The sequence below is a fragment of the Rhinoderma darwinii genome, chromosome 6 (genome assembly GCF_050947455.1).
Source record: "Rhinoderma darwinii isolate aRhiDar2 chromosome 6, aRhiDar2.hap1, whole genome shotgun sequence".
In the NCBI taxonomy this organism is placed as follows: domain Eukaryota; kingdom Metazoa; phylum Chordata; class Amphibia; order Anura; family Rhinodermatidae; genus Rhinoderma; species Rhinoderma darwinii.
The window spans coordinates 105,677,011-105,698,305 of NC_134692.1; the positions used below are offsets into that span (position 1 = coordinate 105,677,011).

The following is a 21,295-nucleotide window of genomic DNA, read 5'->3' on the forward strand; positions in this document are numbered from 1 at the left end:
TGTGTTCACATCCGAGTTGGGTTTCTGTTCATCGGTTCCGTTCGACCTTTCCGTTGGAGGAACTGATGAACGGAAACAATAGCTTCTGTTTGCATTACCATTTATAATGGTATAATTCAATGGTAATGCTTCCGCTGCAGTTGGTTTCCATTTGTTTCCGTTCCGTAAAGTTTCCATTTTTTTTCAAGGAGACCAACTGCAATCGAAGCATTACCATTGAAATCAATGGTAATGCAAACGGAAGCTATGGTTTCCGTTCGGCTTTACGATCATCAGTTCCTCTGACTGCAAGGTCGAACGAACGGAACCGATAAACGGAACCAGACGCTGATGTGAACATAGCCTTAAATGGTCCTTACAATTCTGCCCAAATAATAGAGGAGGTTTGGGTAGTAGCATACACGTATAAACATGTTTCTTAAGGAGGTACATGCCCCGGGCAACGCCAGCTGGAAATTAGGCGCTGCACTGTATGTACCAAGCAAATATTATTTTATTTTATTTTTTAAGCAATGAAGTTTGTCTTCTCCCAATACAAATTGGCTGTTCCATTTTTCACAGTGAGTTTTCTAGAATAGACTGGTTATATTCCAATATATCTGATCTTCTTCTGCTTTATAACAATCCGTGCATTTGGAAATTAAATTCTACTGCAGTAAATTCAACTTGTCCCCTTTAGCATTGTTAGATTTATTTCACAACCTCCTAATACAACAAGACATTTATATATATATATATATATAATTTTTTATTTATTTTTATTTTATTTTTTTTCGTGCTTGCTCAGATGTTGGCAAGAGAGCAAAGAAGAGGCAATGAAGCATATTGAGCATACCGGTTTCCATGTGTAAATATGTTTTTGCATGATGGTGGTTATCTGTATGACCGACAGGGAAAGTATTTCAAGAGTAGTTTTAACCTGGACATCGGCTTAAATATGAAGAATGTTTAAGACCTTTATCAGCTGAATAAAAATGAACAGTGTGAATGGGTGTCGTATTTAATGGGTAAAACAAACATAGCAAATTGGTAACCTTGGATATTCCATGCAGGGGATGATCTGAGAAAAATGTGAGAACAACTGATGAAAGAGTGCAATGCAGGGGAAACTCGAAAACAACCACGTCATTGCTATTATGTTGCAGGCAACCCTTTCATGAGCAAATTTATAATACTGAATGTCTGATGGATTGTGTGTATTCAGAGATACACAATGGGATTTAACTGTGTAAATCCATCCTGCTTTAGGAAAACTCTTTTGGATGCGAGACTTAAAGAGGTTGTTTGTAATTAGGAAAACATTTTTTTCAGAGACTGGGCTAGAATAAAGCTAAACTGCAATACCAGACACAGCCCGTGGACAAGAGTGGTGCTGTTTCTGGCGGAAGGGAAGCAGACCGTTTTTATTTCTGATCTCTGGCAAACCGTTTTAGGCGAGTTCAGAGATGTTGGGTCACAGAAAAAACAGACTGATCAAAAAAACGACACAATAAAACGTAACTTTTACTTATTATTGATTTTTAAAAAAAAAGGAGGTAGTCCTTTAAAAAAAGAGGGTGGGTCAAAAAATGCTATAGGGAAAACAAACTGACCCTGTTAAACCCCACCAGGTCACCCTGCCTAAACAGGCCAACGCCCCGACCTCCAACCTATACCCTAGACGTCCTGTTAGTGGCCTATCCGATTTAATAGTCTAGAGAATTGGTTGGGGTGTAAAGACACAGTGAGATTTGGTGTGATACCAATAGGTCAAAAAAAGAAGAAAAAACAGCAGTTCAGTATTCAGAAAAAATAACATACTGGCCTATATCCCTCAAGGATGGAAAATGTGTATTGTAAAAAGTAACAATATACACGTTACATTCCAGATCTCATTGGCCGTATGTTTCTCTAGAAGGAGGTACTGCACATAAAAATGAAACAAAATAAGTACAGACAATGAACACCATTCCAACGCATTTCCCCTGGTAAAATGACAGGTTCATCAGGGAACCACACAATCAAAAAAACAGATTGCCACCAGGATTACTGGTGCAACCTGACAGAAAAGCTGAATCAAGGAGCTGCTATAATGTATAAGCTGCCCAATATACTTGACAGGTGAACAGGGAGAAAAGAAAACACTTTAAGGCTAAGTTCACACAGAGTTTTTTGACGGGGAACCCGCGCCAAAAAGCTCGTAAAAAACGGCCCGAAAATGCCTCCCGTCGATTTCAATGGGAGGCGGGGGCGGTTTTCTCCCGCGAGCAGTAAAATCGGCTCACGGGAGAAAGAAGCGACATGCCCTATCTTCAATGGGAGGCAGAGAAAGCTTATTTCGCTGTGTTTTATGCCAGCAGCGCCCAATGGCCGCGGGCGAAAAACGCAGCGAAAATTGGCGTGCAGGGAGCGGAAAATCTGCCTCAAATTTCCAAACGGAATTTTGAGGCAGAAATTCTGCCTGAAAAATACTCAGTGTGAACATAGCCTAATAGTCAAAGTCAGGGCCGCCATCAGGAATTCCTGGGCCCAATACAGCCAAGATGTCTGCCCCCCTCCATTACCGGGAGTGAGCAACGGAAAATGTGGCACTGATTTTGGTGCTGATGTCAATTTGGATATGTTCACACGGCCTATTTGCGGACGTAATTCAGGCGTTTTACACCTCAAATTTGCCTGAAAAGACGGCTCCATTACATCAGCTAACATCTGCCCATTGATTTCAATGGGTTTTACGATGTTCTGTTCAGACGAGGTGTAAAAAAATATGCCCGCCTCAAAGAAGTGCATGTCACTTCTTGGGACGTAATTGGAGCCGTTTTTCATTGACTCCATTGAAAAACCGCTCCAATTACATCCGCAATGGATAGCGCGAAAAACACATGCACTTGTAAAAACTTCTGAAATTCAGAAGCTGTTTTCGACTGAAAACAGCTCCGTAATTTCAGACGTATTTGGCGTTGCCGTGTGAAAATTCCCTTACAGTGAAGGAAACCATGGAGCCGGCAGTGACCGGTTAATGCTCTGGATTTTGATCTATTTAGCCAAAACGTATCCGACTGTATGGCATATAATGGTATACGTCGCCCGGGGAATGGCCCAGGGGAAACTACTGAAGTCACTGTCCATGAACAGGGCTGGAGCCTTCTACTAGCACTCTGCCCAGGGACTATAGCACTGTTCCTGATGTCCATATACATAAGGGTATGTGCACACGCAGAGTCAAAAACGTCTCAAAATACGGAGCTATTTTCAGACGTTTTTTGAGCAACTCACGTTTTTCGCTGCGTTTTCGCTGCGTTTTTTCGGTTGTTTTTGGAGCTGTTTTCATTGGAGTCTATAAGAAAACGGCTCCAAAAATGTCCCAAGAAGTGTCCTGCACTTCTTTTGATGAGGCTGTAATTTTCCACACCGTCTTTTGACAGCGACGCGTAAAATGACAGGTCGTCGGCACAGTCCATCGTAAAGCCCATTGAAAGTAATGGGCAGATGTTTGCCAACGTATTGAAGCCGTTTTTTCAGACATAATTCGAGGCGTGAAAGGCCTCCATTACGTCTGAAAATAGGTCGTGTGAACCCAGCCATAGGTTCAGATTTTACCTGAGGAATTAGCTGCGGTTTTGATGCGGATTTTGTGCACCAGATTCCTCAATGTGTGCGTTACAGAATTTGCTAGGGATTTACAGCAAATTAACCCTTTACATTGTAAAGGACGAAATACGTTACATTTCTGCAACATAATAGGCATGCAGCTGATTTAACCCCTTCCCTCCTCAGCCATTTTTCAGATTTTCACTTTTTTTTTTTTTCCTGCCCACCATCCAAAAGCTATCATTTTTTTATTTTTCCGTCTATATCGCCATATGAGGGCTTGTGTTCTGCGGGACAAGTTGTAGTTTTTCATGGCACCATTTATTGTACCGCATAATGTACCTGGACGCTGAAAAAAAATTATTTGTGGGGTGAAATGGGGGGTTTTGTTTTTACGGCATCCATCAGACGGTTAAAACGACATTCACCGTATTCTACAGGTTCATATGATTACGGCGATACCAAATTTATATGTTTTGTTTTATGTTTTACCACTTTTATAAAAATTAAAACTATTTGCTAAATTTAAAAATATTTTGTGCCATATTCTGATACCCATAACTTTTTTCATTTTTCCATAAATTTAGCTATGTGAGGGCTTAAATTTTGCAGGGCGAGCTGTAGTTTTCACCGACACCATTTTGGGGTATATACGACTTTTTGGTCACTTTTTTTGGGGCTCTAAGGTGACCAAAAACCAGCAATTTGCGTGTTTTTATATAATTTTTTTTACGCCATTCACCCAGCGGGCTAAACAACGCTATATTGTGATAGTTCAGACTTTTAAGGACGGTGCGATAGCAGTTATGTTAAGTTTTATTGTAACATTGATTTAGTGAAAAAATGTGAAAAGGTGTTGTTTTTTTTTTTTTTACTTTTAATACTTTATTATTTTATTACTTTATTTATTTATTTTTGGAACATAAAAATACTTTAACTGTTTTTTACATTTTTTATTAGTCCCCCTAGGGGACTTGAAGCAGCGATCCACTGCATGATATACTGCAATACTAATGTATTGCAGTATATCGTGATACTGACCGTCTCCTTTGAAGCCCTGTGGGAGGCAGAGATTCAAAGGAGTACAAAGATGGCAGACCTGGGGTTGTTAACAATCGATTGTGCCGCCGGGGGGGGGCTGCACGATGGCTTGTTTCAGGGGGCGCCCCCTTGATTCTAACACTTTAAATGCCGCGGGCCTGATTGACCGCTGCATTCAAAGTGTAGAACGGGCGGAACACAGTCGTCTGCGTAACACAGTCGTCACCCGCAGTGTATGGAACGAGCTCAGCACATGAGCTCACTCTATACTTCCCATACATACCTAACACTTACATGATATTATAAATCAGCAGCACATCCTAAATTCCATGCAGATTTTTTTTCTGCTGCACGTGCATGGGGTTTTGACAAACACCATGCACATGAGTTGGGGCTTATTCAGACTAACGTGTTAATCGCCCGTGTGAAGGATGTTTTTTTTAATGGCCGTCACACGGCTGCATGTATTTCTATGGGGTTATTCACACGGTCGTTGCTTTAACGGACCGTGTGACGGGCCTGTAAAAAAAATAGGACGTCCTATTTTTGTGCGTTTTCACGGATCCCTCAATAGACTCAAGTCTATGAGGGATCTGTGAAAACGGGTCCCGCACGGGTGCACATCGGCCATGAAAAACGGCCGTTCTTCACGTCTGATTTCACACACGTTGGTCTGAATATCGCCTTATATTGTATTTTGTAGTGAATTTTCAGTGCGCAATCCGCACCAAAAATAGGAGACAAGTAAGTGGCCTTATTCAGACATCCATGTTCAGTCTGGGATATACGGACCGTGTATCGCCATATTTTCCGGACCGACCACAGTTCAGGGAGCTGGGTTTTTAGCATCACAGTTCTCTATAATCACAGGAGTCCCTCCCTTACCGTGGGAATACTATCCCTGGTCCCGTACTGAAAACATCATTACAGTATCGGGCAGTATTCCCGCGGAGAGGCAGGGACTCCTAGCAGCATTGATAACTGTGATGAACAGCATTGATAACTCCATGAATCGTGGTCGGCCTGGGAAATACGGCCGATACACACTCCGTATATCACGGACCAAACACGGCTGTCTGATTTGACTGCACTGTGAGAATGTAACCTAACAGCACTATTTTTTCATGTTTTGTATCCTTTTTTTTTTTTAATGCAATTTTCGTAATCGCAGCACAAATCACGCGGTTTTGCCGCGATTTTTATATAATTGCGGCAAAACTGTGCCATTTTTCCCGCAATTGTGAAAATTGCGGCAAAAAAAACGCTAGGAAAACAGGAAAAAAAAACAATTTAACATACTTTTATATATTCTACAAGTAGGCTCAGGAGGAATAGGAAGCAGGATGGAGAGGGGACAAACAGTCACCAGCCTGTAGGTCCGGTCGGCTGTGTAGAGTAGCTGGGGGGCGGGAGCTCCACACGGAGCTTCTGCTTCTCGTGCTGCATCTTCCCCGTCCTGTTCGTGGAGCAACAGGTATTCAGGGGTCCGCGAGCGTTGGGAGGGGGCCCGCGAGGGTGGGGGCGATAGTTCAGGGGGGGGGGCGACATCATGTGGCCGGGCCCCTGACGGCAGCACTAGTAGTACTGCCCTGATGGCGGCCATGGTCACAGTATTATCTGGGTCATTTGTATGTTGCTACTCGTGACCCCTGTCACCATGTCAAGTCTGGCCCAGACCCTGGTAGGTCTGATCATGTCCTGTGGAGATAGTCCAGAGATGATGAGGATGGAGATCCCTCACTGTGAATGGTAATGTGCTGACGATAAGCAGAGTTCAGATGTCGGAAATAATCTGCCCAGGATTTTGCCTTGAATTTGCTGGCAAATCTGCATGTGTTACCATTTGCATTGCAAAAGGCAAAAATCTGCAGCAAGTCCGCAATTTATTATGCTTGCTGTGGATTAAAAAATCTGTAGCTCTCAAAATCCTCAGTGGAGAAAATCAGCTACACGTTAATGCGGTTTTGAAAATCTATTTACATGTATTTAACTGAACTTTTGTTGTGGATTTTTAGTGTACAATCTGCCAAATCTGAGCGTTGCCTTGGGGCTATGTTACACAGGGCAGATATGCTATATAATAGCACACAGCGTATCCGCACTGGGCACCACAGGAAATTCTAGCCGAAAAACCGCACCAAATTTTGGTGCTGTTTTTCGGCCGGAGTCTCCACAGCGGAAAACTGCAAACACCTGCTATTTGTTGTGTGTTTTACCTCCCATTGAATTCATGTGGAAACCCGCAACAAAAAAAGCCACAATTGAGCAAATACAATTGACGTGCTGCGGAATAAAAAGATGCACCGCAGGTCAATTTCTGAGCAGTTTTTCAGTTTCTTATTTATGCAGCGTGTGGATGAGATTTGTTAAAATCTCATCCACTTTTCTGCTACAGTATTATGCTTCTGATTTTCCGCAACGATATCAGTTGCGGAAAATCCGCAGTATTTACGCTACGTGTGAACTTACCCTAATAGGCCTTTGGTTCCTTTAATTGATACTTGACTGAACCTAGTAGACTATCCTGTAATGCTACCCCCTATATTGTTTCTATATTTAGTATTTTTAGTACTTCGTAAGCTTAAAATTTGTCTCTGTAAACTGTATGTCTCCAGTCACTCTGGATAGACCGTTGTTCATGAATGCATAAAGAAACCGTTTCATGTCCCACCAATGTCAATGAATAAGAATTAGCAGCCTGCAATGTCTTTCTGTAGCGGCGGTTCACAGTATTACAGCCTTCTCCTATTTACTTAAAGGCGATATTTGTTTATTTTATTTGTTATTTTATTTTATTTTTAAATTTCTATCAGCGTGATAGGTGCAACTTTCTTATTTAGTTTTTGTTAAATTATTTAACTTTTAATATACAGCTGCTTTGTATTCTGTATACACAGCAGCTGTATCTAGCGCTGAGACATGAAACTGTCAGGGCAGCGGCACTAAACACACTGATAGACCTATTTATTAAAAATAAATCAGTAAAAAAAATCGCTTTCCGAAGGTGTACATAGCCTTTAAGTTAGAGAAGGCTGTAATACTGTGTAATAACTGCCGCCACAAGTGTGTAGGCGATCCACAGTACGATCAGTGGTGTTAATGAAGGGTGTAGCCGCGCTCACATGATCGCCGCGGCCCCTTCAAAACAGCTGATCGGCTGGGAGTCGGACCCCCGTGATCAGGTATTGATGCCCTATCCTGAGGATAGGGCATCAATTTCTAATAACTGAAAACCCCCTTTAATGTCTCAAGGAGCTATTTGGTGCAGATAAGGTTCTAGATTTTGAAATAGTTTTGATTTGCTTCATGTCTTCATTCCAGTCCTGTATGTAGAAAAATGTAAGCGCTCAAAATTTTCCATTAGAGGAGACCATTAACCCCCCCCCCCCCCCCCCGCTTTGTTTAAGTACATGTTAAATTACGCTTTTTCTGTTCAACGGAATTTAATGTAGGTTAATGTGTTTATATCAAGGAAGAGCAGCCTATAAAAGTCATACAGACATGGGAGTAAATGAGAACCACTGAGAGAGACAGATCTATACATATTAACACCTTCAGGACTGAGCCTATTTTGTCACTAAGGACCGTAGAAATTTTTAAGTTTTTGCATCACCGGATTCAGAGAGCCATAACTTTTTTTTTTTTTCTGTCGATGTAGCCATATGAGGGTTGTTTTTTTTGTGGGACAATTTTTTATGGCACTTGTTAATTAACATTTATTGGTTGGGGGAAATATTGTCAGGCCCCGGTTACAATGGCAACCCATCTGCTTCCCGACATAAATATCTCTATCTGCAGCCTGAGGTCTCATGCACACGGCCGTGCCCGTAATCACGGCCCACAAACTATGGGAGCACGGCCAGTAAAATACAAATAGCTGCACATGCTCCATAATTCACGGCACAGTTCCACGGCACGGACACCTTCCTTAGCTATACGGAAAGATGTCCGCAGCCAATAGAACAGAACGGGTCTGTTATTGCGGTCAACAATTACGAAGATTTTTTACGGTCGTGTGCATGGGGCCCAGGGCCCCATGCACACAGCCGTATTCTCATCTGTCTGTAAATACGGATCCGTAACTTATCCATATATACGGAACGGTATCCGCAAATACGGTCCGTAGTGCATCCGTATTTGATCCATATATACGGATTCGTAAAAAAAGTGAGGCTGCAAATGGTCCCCAACATGTTGCATAGCAATGCTTCCATAAATAAGGACGGTTTACGGATGCACATCCGTAGCTGTCCGTATTTACTAAAGCGCCTGTAGGCTTCTATGGGAGAGTCTGTGCCGTAGTTACGGACAAGAATAGGACAGCTTCTATAATATTTTCAGCATGGACACCCATCCGTAAAAATACTGAAAGGTGTCCGTGGCCAATAGATATTAAAGGGTCTGTAATTACGGGCCGTAATTACGGATGAAATATACGGTCGTGTGCATGGGGCCTAAACCAATCCAGATTACAGATCTAGTTGTTATGTCCAACCTGAACCTATAATTGTATAGTACAGCATTTCCCTAATATGCTTCTTTTATTGAAGTACGGTAATTCCCTTTGAGTAAGGCCACTTTCACACTGGAATGGAGGGGTAACATCTATACAGAACATCATTGAGCCCTATTGAGTAAAGGCACTTACAGTATGTCCACTAGCGCTACTGTAGACCGATCCAATCGGTAGCCCCTCGCACACCATCGTTCAGAAATCCCAGTGTGTAGCTTAGTCTGCGTTTATTTTTGGGGAACCTAAATTGTTGTATCAAACAGTTGCATAAATCTCAATCAAAATCTCTCCCTTTTCTAGCAAGAACATTCCAATAATATAAAACTGTGAAACCTCTCCAAAAGACCACCTCTTTGGCCTAGTTCACCGTTTTTTGACAGGCAGAAAAAAAATCTGCCCCAAAATTCCTTCAGGAATTTTGAGGCAAATTTGGAATGGTCAGCGTTGTTTGACACTTTTTGTTTTTTCGTTGCCCATAGGCTATAATGGTAGCTGTTTAACGTATACGTCATGAAAGGCTATTTAAAAGCCCATGACACATACGTTAAGTGCATACCTGTGTCCTATGCCGTACGTCACCAATGGGCTCTCGTGTTAAAAATAAATCAATAAAATATGTATACAGGGTATATAGGGTTTTTTTTTCTTTGTTTGTTGCGGGATTCCGTTATATGGCATAGCCTGATCTCATACAGTTTTGGTGTCCGTTGGGCTAATAGAGCCCTATTGGCACGTGCATACGTAGTTTACATTACGTTTTTTGCCCAGTGCCTTATACGTAATACAGGGATTATCACTCATTCATGTAGAAGGGGATTGAAATTAATATTCCTACATATTAAGGGTCATTGGCTCCCTGACTTCTAGGATTTGTCAAGCCCAGTGAACTTTACATTATTTGTGTTATTGTGTCGTTCTCATACTAGTCTGTTTATACAGTATTTAAAAACTGCAAACGCAGTGTGTGCACTGACCCCCTGGTTACATATATATGAATTCTGCAGTTTCTTCAATCTATACCATGTCACAACCTTTCAAATCTGTAGTAAGAACATTGCATGCTGCTCGTGTTTACTATTGATTTGGTGCTGTTCTATTTCGAGATTGTGCATATAACAAAATGATTCACTAGAAGATTATGTTCACACGGCAGCGTCGATTACGGCTGAAATTACGGAGTTGGTTTCAGGAAAAAACTGCTCCAAAATTGCAGACGTAATGGCATGTTGCAGGCGTTTTTCGCTGCGTCCATTACGGACGTAATTGGAGCTGTTTTTCTATGGAGTCAATGGAAAACTGCTCCAATTACGTCCCAAGAAGTGACAGGCACTTATTTGACGCGGGCGTCTTTTTTACGCGCCGTCTTTTGACAGCAGCGCGTAAAAAAAATGACCGTCGGCACAGAACATCGTAAAGCCCATTCAAATGAATGGGCAGATGTTTTCCGGCGCATTGGAGCCGTATTTTCGGTTAAAACGCCCGAATTACCTCTGTAAATAGAGTGTGTGTGAACCCAGCCTAAGGGTCAATGCGCATTACGTGTGGTTTTGCCGTGCGGATTTGTGTGTGGCAAATCCACAGTGTAAGGCCTCGTTCACACTGAGTTTTTTGCAGGAGGAAAATTCTGCCTCAAAATTCCGTTTGGGATTTTGAGGCAGATTTTGTCCTTCCTGCACGTAGTTTGTCGCGATTTTCACTAAATTGCTACGGGCAAAAAACTCAGCGAAATACGCTTTCTCTGCCTCCCATTGATGTCAATGGGAGCTCAGAGGAGTAAACGTGCGAAGATAGGGCATGTCCCTTCTTTCTCCCGCGAGGCGGGGATTCCGCTCATAGAGGACGGGATGTCTATTCACAATCCTGACACTTCAGTAACGTTTGTGTGTGACTTACTCACACAGCACATCGAGATCATGCTGGGCTGTCATTTACAGCGTAATCTCGTGAGATTACGCTTGCTGTGCTGTAAATTTCATACAAACGTTACCGAAGTGCCAGGATTGTGAATAGACATCACGTTAGTAAGATCATTATGTGCTGAGTAAATGAATGGAGAGAAGTGTATGACGCTGATTGGTCACTGATTTGGTCAGCGTCATACACTTCTCTCCACAACGCCCACTTGGTCAAAAAGTAAAACACGCCCAGTTGTCCATTAAGAAAGTCATTAGCATAAAGCTAATACAGGTCATAACTCCGTCAAAAATGATTGTTTTTCTAAATAAAAAACACTGCTGTAATCTACATTGCAGTGCCAATCACATTATGTAGAAGATAGGCCACTTATAATGTGGTGACAGAGCCTCTTTAAAGTGAATGTCCACCTTTTTTTAACACCATTTCCTTTTTAAGTTAAAAATTATTGACGACTGATAATCCCTTAATAGATTTTTTTTTATAGTGGTTGGAGTTTGGTTTTACCTGATATAGAGAACAAAATCCCCTGCATATCTGCATATGGGTTAATTGAAAACATTCTGGGGTGCCGGCAGCCACCACTAGGCGGAGCATACTGATTTATTATTGAGTTCAATGTATAGTATAGTAGTAAGCTCCCCCTAGTGGTGGTTGTAGGCAGAAACAACTTTGCAGAGTATTTGGAGCTCCGCCAGAAGTGACCAAAACCCAACCAATCTGGGCTTTATGGCAAAGTGGCCGGAAAGAAGCCTCTCCTCAGTAAAAGACACATGAAAGCCCATCTGGAGTTTGAAAAAAAGCACTAAAGGATTCTCAGACTGTGACAAACAAGATTCTGTGGTCTGATGAAACCAAGATTGAACTTTTTGGCCTCCATTCTAAGCACCATGTGTGGAGGAAACCAGGCACTGCTGATCTCCTGCCCAATACCATCCCTACAGTGAAGCATGGTGGTGGCAGCATCAGGCTGTGGGGTTTTTTTCAGCAGCTGGGACAGGGAGACTGGTCAGGGTTGCAGGAAAGATGAATGAAGCAAAGTACAGAGATATTCTAAATGAAAACCTGATCCAGAGTGCTCTGGACCTAAGACTGGGCTGAGGGTTCACCTTCCAACAAGACAATAACCCTAAGCACACAGCCAAGACAACACAGGAGTGGCTTAGTGACAACTATGTGAATTTCCTTGAGTGGCCCAGCCAGAGTCCTGACTTGAACCCAATGGAACATCTCTGGAGAGACCTGAAAATGACTGTCCACCGACGGTCACATCCAACCTGACAGAACTTGGGAGGATCTGCAGAGAAGAATGGCAAGAAAAATCCCAAATCCAAGTGTGCACCTTGTAGCATCACACCCAAGAAGACTGGAGGCTGTCATCGCTGCCAAAGGTGCTTCACCTAAGTACTGAGTAAAGGGTCTGAATACTTATGTCAATTAAATATTTTAGTTTTTCCTTTTCAATAAATTAGCAAAGATTACTAACATTCTGTTATCACTTTGTCATTATGGGGTATTGAATGCAGAAAACGGGGGAAAAACTTGATGATTTTTTCATTTTAGCACAAAGCCACAACATAACAAAATGTGAAAAAATTTAACAGGTCTGAAGACTTTCTGAATGCATTGTAGCTCTATGAGGCTTTTTTGTTTTAGGGCATGGCCCCACGTGGCGGTTTTCTTCCGCAACTGTCCGCATCAATGCCGCACAGAATCTGCGTTGCAGATTCTGTGGTGGATCTGCCCAAAATGTGCAGTAAATTGATTCGGACTAGCTGCTGCGTATTGCGGTGAAAGTACTTCCCTTCTCTCTATCAGTGCAGGATAGAGAGAAGGGACAGTACTTTCCCTAGTGAAAGTAAACGAATTTCATACTTACCAGCCGTTATCTTGGTGACGCGTCCCTCTTTCGGCATCCAGCCCGACCTCCCTGGGTGACGCGGCAGTCCATGTGACCGCTGCAGCCTGTGATTGGCTGCAGCCGTCACTTAGACTGAAACGTCATCCTGGGAAGCCGGACTGGAGACAGAAGCAGGGAGTTCGCGGTAAGTATGAACTTCTATTTTTTTTACAGGTTGATGTATATTGGGATTGGTAGTCACTGTCCAGGGTGCTGAAACAGTTACTGCCGATCGCTTAACTCTTTCAGCACCCTGGACAGTGACTATTTACAGACGTCTCCTAGCAACGCTCCCGTAATTACGGGTGCACACACATAGTCACCCGTAATTACGGGAGCCCCATTGACTTCCTCAGTCTGGCTGTAGACCTAGAAATACATAGGTCCAGCCAGAATGAAGAAATGTCATGTTAAAAAAGCAATACGCATCCGCAGCACACATAACATGTACATGACATCTGCGTACTTCATTGTGGAATTTAGAATCTCCATTGAAGTCAATGGAGAACTTCCGCAATGAGTCCGCAACCAGTCCGCCACTGGTCCGCAACATCCATTGTATGCTGCGGACACCAAATTCCGCTCCGCAGTGGAATTTTCCGCCTCGTCTAAACAAAGCCTACTAAAAAGAAGTGGAAGGCAATGGAGAAACGGGTCCGCTGCGGAGTGTCCGCAGCGGAATTCCAGAGCAATTCCGCCACGTGGGGCTTTGCCCTTATGGTACATTTACTTTATCGTTTAATTCATTTCAATATTTTTTTGGAGGTTCACTGAAGTGACAACTGAGTAAAATATACCTTTTAATAGTAACTCGTTTTAAAAACAGGGGTAACACACCACTGTGAAGTAAGCCCCACCGTGAAAATTTAAAAACGTATTAAACAAGAAACACTGAGTCATTATGATAAATATATCTCAGTGTTTGTAACAATGTTTCACTGGAACCAGCATTTATCCTGGGCACAACAGTAGTACAATCCCCAAAATGCACCAGTGTCCGTAAACAAACACCGGATCTCCTAGCGCTGGGTGTAACACAATGCTACTGTCCCCTATGCAGACATTCCATGTACAATGAACGACCCTACGCGTTTCAGATACTCATCCTCAGGGGTCCGTATCTTGGTCACTCTGGCCTCATCACCAGCGATAATAATATTCAACAGCAGGTATTCTGCTGTGCGTCACGGGAAGATGCTCGTATCGATGTCAACGGCATACTTCATTGCAGGCGCTGGGTTACTATAAGCACCAAAACTCCACCCCTCGTATTTGGCGGCGCTACATGAACTGACCAATCACAGCACCCTCTCGATTCGTGACACCTGCCCATGTGACCCCCTGCCGTCAGCTGACAGCCAGGGGTCATCATCGACCGCATCAAGCCGAACGCGCAGGCGCAGTAGAAGTCAAGGACGTATCGCCCGGACTGCCAAGTAAGAGGAAGGTAAGAGCAAAACGATAATTTGTTTGTAAGTATATCTTGCGGGACAGTTACCCACCGCAAGTGGACTACCTCAAAAAACAACTCTCTACAGCTGTTTTGACCCCATTTTACCTAGGGGTACGTGGCTGGATAGACAAATACCAGGCACTTTTAGATGTGGTAGCTGTAAAGCTTGTGACTTCATTCTCAAAGGGAACAGCTTTACCAGTGTTGCAACACAGGAAAAGTACAACATTCGGGATTTTGTCAATTGCAAAACAGCGGGGGTGGTTTACCTTATTACATGCCCATGCCCCCTAAATTATGTGGGTAAAACGGCACGACAATTTCGGCGCCGGATAAGGGAGCATGTCGGAGACATTATCCATGCTAGGGACACCCCAATATCTAAGCATGTGCATGCTAAACACCAAGGCCATGCAGCATGTTTAAAGTTTCAAGCAATTGAACTCATTAGACCCCCAAAAAGAGGAGGTGACTGGGACAATTTAATTCTACGCAAAGAAGCCCAATGGATCCATAGACTGGCATGCATACAACCAGCGGGTTTAAACGAGCAGACTAATTATACGTGTTTTATCTAATATGTAATACCATTCCTCTTTAGGCGGCCAATATTCACCTTGGGTTGCCTTTTGGGTGGGTGGTTTTATCCTGCATAGTGTACTATGTTTGATATGGCCATATTGGCCAGCTAACATATAAAGAGATCTTTTGTCAGAAATTCTAAATGGGAGGGAATCCGTAATCTTGTCCACCTAATATGTGTTTATAAACTAGAGTTGTTTTTTGAGGTAGTCCACTTGCGGTGGGTAACTGTCCCGCAAGATATACTTACAAACAAATTATCGTTTTGCTCTTACCTTCCTCTTACTTGGCAGTCCGGGCGATACGTCCTTGACTTCTACTGCGCCTGCGCGTTCGGCTTGATGCGGTCGATGATGACCCCTGGCTGTCAGCTGACGGCGGGGGGTCACATGGGCAGGTGTCACGAATCGAGAGGGTGCCGTGATTGGTTAGTTCATGTAGCGCCGCCAAATACGAGGGGTGGAGTTTTGGTGCTTATAGTAACCCAGCGCCTGCAATGAAGTATGCCGTTGACATCGATACGAGCATCTTCCCGTGACGCACAGCAGAATACCTGCTGTTGAATATTATTATCGCTGGTGATGAGGCCAGAGTGACCAAGATACGGACCCCTGAGGATGAGTATCTGAAACGCGTAGGGTCGTTCATTGTACATGGAATGTCTGCATAGGGGACAGTAGCATTGTGTTACACCCAGCGCTAGGAGATCCGGTGTTTGTTTACGGACACTGGTGCATTTTGGGGATTGTACTACTGTTGTGCCCAGGATAAATGCTGGTTCCAGTGAAACATTGTTACAAACACTGAGATATATTTATCATAATGACTCAGTGTTTCTTGTTTAATACGTTTTTAAATTTTCACGGTGGGGCTTACTTCACAGTGGTGTGTTACCCCTGTTTTTAAAACGAGTTACTATTAAAAGGTATATTTTACTCAGTTGTCACTTCAGTGAACCTTCAAATTTTCTCATATTGTGGGAGCACAATTATATTTATATCAATTTATTCAGTGAATCAATATTTTTTTGGGGCAAAAAATAGCAGGTTTTTTTAAATTTTAATTTTTTATACAGTATAAATGACACTATAAATTTGTTGCGCAGGTTGTTACGGTCGCGACGATACCAAAGATACCAAATATGTATATTTTATGTATGGGGCTTATTTTAATAATGTTTATTAAAAAAATTGCATTTGTGTACTTTTCCAGATTTGTGTTATTTAACATAATTTTTTTTTATTAACATTTTTTACTTTAATTTTTAAACTTTGATGTACTGGCATATATCTTTATGCCAGCAGATTAGCCTGTGCACTGATAGTAAACAGGCAGTTGTTCGGACATACCTAAGTAAACTGACTCGCCGATTCACACCGTGGACTGGAAGCCAGTTTCTCTATGTAAGGGCTTATTTAGACGAACGTGATATACGTCCGTGCAACGCGCGTGATTTTCACGCACCTCGCACGGACCTATGTTAGTCTATGGGGCTGTGCAGACTGTCCGTGAGTTTCACGCAGCGTGTGTCCGCTGCGTAAAACTCACGACGTGTCCTATATTTGTGCGTTGTTCGCGCATCACGCACCCATTGAAATCAATGGGTGCGTGAAAATCACGCGCAGCACACGGAAGCACTTCCGTGTGACGCCCGTGATTCGCGCAACAACAGTAAAACTATGTAAACAGAAAAGCACGTGGTTATTTTCTGTTTTCATTCAAACAGAGTGTCATAATGATGGCGGCTGCGCAAAAATCACGCAGCCACGCATCATATGGTGATGACACACGGAGCTGTTAAGTACCTTTTGCGCACGCAAAACGCACACGCTCGTGTAAATCCGGCCTAAGTCTATGAGACTCACATTCTGAGTCTCATAGACTTGCATAGAGAAACCGGTTTCCGGTCCACACAAGACGCTGTGTGAATCGGCGAGTCCGTTTACAGATCACGGGGGAGCCGAATGGAGCCTGCATTTTGTATAAGACTCTCAATGAGCATTAAATACATATAATTTACATGTGCAAGATGCCCATTAAAAACAGGCAAATAAATAAAAAAATGTTATGGGAGCTCTTCTTTAAAGGGAATGTTTGTATATAAATGATTACACATTGTTCTAATTTTTTTAATTTTTTCACAAGTCAGGAAATATAAATTAGATTCTAATTTATAACATTTCCATGTGCTGGTAACTAGAGGGAGCAATTCCCAAAATTGCAGCATTGGCATGTGGTAAAGCAACCTCATTGCTTTATGCTGCAAAATTGGAGAAGACACACTTGCTTTAGTGTGCTCAAACAATCCCCCCTCCTTTATCCTGGCTAGTGCCAGGAGAAAGGAGGGGGTTGAATGTAGAAACCTCCTACACTGTGTGCTGCCACTTTTTGAGCTAATCCATAGTGTAGGAGGATTAGATACAGTGAATCACACAGTATAAGACGAACATACACACACATCACATACACAAACATAACTTACCTGCTCCTGCCGCTGTCGCTGCCTCTGCTCCCTCCGCTCCTAGTCCTTGCTTTTGAACATATGGACGGAAGCCGTGACCGGAAGTAGTCATCTTACTGTCCGGCTGCGGCTTCCGGTCCTAATGAAAATGCCGCCGGATGTCGCTCTGCCGAAGACCTTCCTTTTGGACTGTGTGGGAGCGGCGCATGCACCATTCCCACACAGACGGCGTACGCTATAGTGAATGGAACGGCTCCCGTTCGCATTCTCTATGGGGATGTATGTGCCGTATTCCATCTCTGTATGTGTCGTTAATCGACACATACAGAGATGAAAAAAAAAATGGCAGCCCCATAGAGAAGTAAAAGAAAGAAAAAAGTACAATACAAAAACACAAATAAATAATAACATTTCTTTTAATGACATACTAAAAGCAATAACATATTAAAAAAAATAAAAATTTTCGTGACACCTTCCCTTTAACATCCATTTCATCAACAAAGTAGGTTCTTCCTGTCACTTAGAGCCATGGAACTTTATGTGCAAGTGACGAATTATAGTTCCGATCTGTAGTGCCCTCTGTATATTGTGTATCTTCAGTGACTTTCCAAATTTGGTTTGGTTTAGATTAATGCTTATGATGGTTATCCTGGTCTTCAGATGATGTGGATTCTCGTTATTATTGTATAGCCATCTTTATAATATACAGTCTATTATTTGTTCTATTCTATTACATATTATTGCATTATGTTCTATTTTATCTTTTATATTACTATATATTCTGTTACTGCATATGTGTTCTGCTATTAATGATTCTTCTTTCGAAATATATTTTTCATGAGCGGCTCCCTGTCACTTATGACAATTCTGTCGAGTCTGTCAATCTCTGTTATGTACTTTTATAAATGCTATTCCTACAGAAATCTGCATCTAATGAGGTTCTGAATTTAGCACTGGCTGTGCAGAAGGCAAGGAGTGCCAGGATAAGTCAAGATGAACAATCCGTTCTCCCTCTACAATTTATGAATATTTGTATTATTTGCTTGTCTATAGATTTTGTTTTCCGCTATAATGCCCTGATTACAGAACACAAGTGTCGTTCTGCATCAGGAACAGTTGGCTGTGGCACAATGCCGGCAGTGAATTCAGCTCTTCTTCTAGGTTAATTGTAACCCTTTCCACATATTATGTCGGCATCGCTGGCACAGTTGTTATCTTCTGTGAACAGCTGGCAGAGGGCCTGCAGTTTAAGTGCTTGTAACTAGGGCTCTAAAGAGTTAATATGGCATTTCATTTAATTTTTTGGTGACCCTTTCAGAGTTGTGACCTTGTGTTTTATCTAAGAAAATTGCCTGTTGAGGAAATCACTAGCCATAGCGTGCCTAATGGATGGACATATGTGACTGATGCACTTTTATTTCCTCAATATTTACTTGATACATCATCCGTTTTTGTTCTTTTGTGTGTTGCTGTTAAGGTCGCTTAATACCGCTTGTAATCCGCTTGTCCGTTTTTTAGAAAAAAAACAAGACATGGTTTATTTATCATAATGGAGTTTTAGATTTATTCTCTTTGGTAGAGAATATTTTTAATATTGTATTAAAGTACGGCAATTGCCTCATAATGACTACCAATTTCTACGAGCTCTATGGTTCCATGAACTATAATTGAAAATGTGTGCACGGTCACATTTAATATGATGTGCGTCCCTCAAGTGGCGCCAAAAAGTTTCGCAGGAGAGACTTCTGCCGTCATATAGTTACCTAGACCACCAGACCACCTGCTACATCTCCCACCATCCCTTGCATACTTTTGCTATGAGACGTGGTCACAACCATAACTGAAGATATCCTTTAAAGATGGCTCAAATAATAAAAGGATTTTTCAGAAGACAACTCCTTTAAATGGCCACTAACTTTTCAAACCAGTTATGCTAATCTAGTAGTATACCTGACCTATATAAAAGGGGCTTTCCCACAATCAATATCCCACAGGATAAGTGATAAATATCTGATTGGTGGGGGTATTACCGCTGGACCTCCAAAGATCATGAGAACGGGCTTAACTTGTTGGTAATGAATGTAGCGGTACTGCACATGCTCGGCCACCGCTCCATTCTGTTCTATGGGGCGCTATTTTCGGCAGCCCCATAGCAATGAATGGAAGGTAAGCCCGTTCTCGTGATCGGTAAGGGGTACCAGCAGTCGGACCCCCACCGATGGGAGGTGATACATATGCCCGGGAGGAGACACAGGCTGCTCTTAAGAGTTCTATGTCACCACACTGCTGACTTCACAGCTACACTGCTTACTTCTGCTGTATAATCTCCTCCAAGGTCTGCAGCTTCTATATATGTGATCGATAGAGCTAGGAGAGCAGCATGTTCTGTTCTATGTGTGGTGTGTATGGCAGACATGACGGCAGTGAGGCTCTGCCAACTATCTCAGAGAAAATTGAGAATTTGAGAGAGCGGGAAAACTGCTGAAAAATGCAGAATACAAGTCCTAAAATGGCTAGAAATCGTGTTATTCCTCATGTACACACATGACGGCTTATTCTGAAAAGTCACCAGAAAAGTAGGGTGCCATTTGTAATACTTGCTATCCTATTACATTGTATACAGATAGGAATAACATCTGTTCTCTTCAGGTTGCAGGTATATCAGTCAGGCTGCAACCAAAAAGAATGTTGATTTTGAGTTTGAGGCTCCATTAATGAAGACTGAAGTCCCAGGTCCCAGATCAAGAGTAAGTGAAGAGCTCTGATGTTTGGGTGAAATGTAGTAATTAGAATGGGAAAGTCCATGTAAATAAATATATATACCATAAACCTGATGCTTCTAATGGCGGCAGTAATCAATGTGGTGTCCCTGTTCTAAAACTCGTTTTGTTTTTTTCCCCAGGCTCAGATAGCACAAAGTGCTTGGTCTACCTACAAGTTAATTTATTATCAGTGTTTAGGGTTTTACCTCCAGAGACTTTTATAGTATATCTAGATATGCCATAAAAGTCTGACTGCTGCGTCGCAACTGATCCTGAGAACAAGCCCAGCAGAAAATAACAAGGAATTTTTTTATCTATAAATGACAAGACCAAAAACCTTAAAGAGAACCTTTCACCTGCCCATACATGTGCAGCATGTAATGGGCAGGGCTGCACAAACCCTGAGGCACTTTACACTTTTCTCCTACCCTCCTCCATTATTTAGATATCGGTGCCGCTATATTTGGCGCCCAATATTTAAATAACCACCTGAACGGTCAATGCGGCGTGTTTAGGCAAGGCGGCACGTAACATCGCTGTGACACGGTCCAATCCGCTACGGACCGTGCCACAGCAAGAGCTGGAGAGAGGAGAGTGTGCGCACACGCAATTTGGAGCTGTGCGCACGCATCTCTGAGCTACGCGCACACGCTCTCCTCTCCAACTCTTGCTGTGGCACTGTCCTTAGCTGATTGGACAGTGTCACAGTGATGTTACACGCCCCCTTGCCTAAACACGCCACATTGACTGTTCAGGGGGTTATTTAAATATCGGGTGCCAAATATAGTGGCACCGATATCTAAATAACGGAGGAGGGTAGGAAAAAAGTGTAAAGTGCCCCAGGGTTTGTGCAGCCCTGCCCATTACATGCTGCACTTGTATGGGCAGGTGAAAGGTTCTCTTTAAAGACTATGTACACCTTTTGAAACAAAACTTTTTTCGTTATGAGGTGGATCCTGAATGTTAGAGACCTGCAAGACCCGATCTCAGTTTAGCTGAACTGACAGAATCGGCTGAGAGAGAGCGATGTAGCTTCTTTGTATACAAGATACATAACCGCTGTATCGTAAAAAGTAAAAACCATTTTTTTTTTAATAAA

General features: G+C 42.5%; 1 protein-coding gene across 4 annotated transcripts in view; it reads left to right on the plus strand.

Moving 5' to 3' along the window:
• The window catches only part of ABAT (4-aminobutyrate aminotransferase), a 105,139-nt gene that overhangs the window by 48,011 nt on the left and 35,833 nt on the right, over positions 1 to 21,295 (plus strand). For all 4 annotated transcript variants that reach the window (XM_075830082.1, XM_075830081.1, XM_075830084.1 and 1 more), the window contains one exon: positions 20,084 to 20,181. In XM_075830082.1, the coding sequence (XP_075686197.1) occupies positions 20,084 to 20,181 (98 nt within the window). The remainder of the gene's footprint in view (positions 1 to 20,083; positions 20,182 to 21,295) is intronic.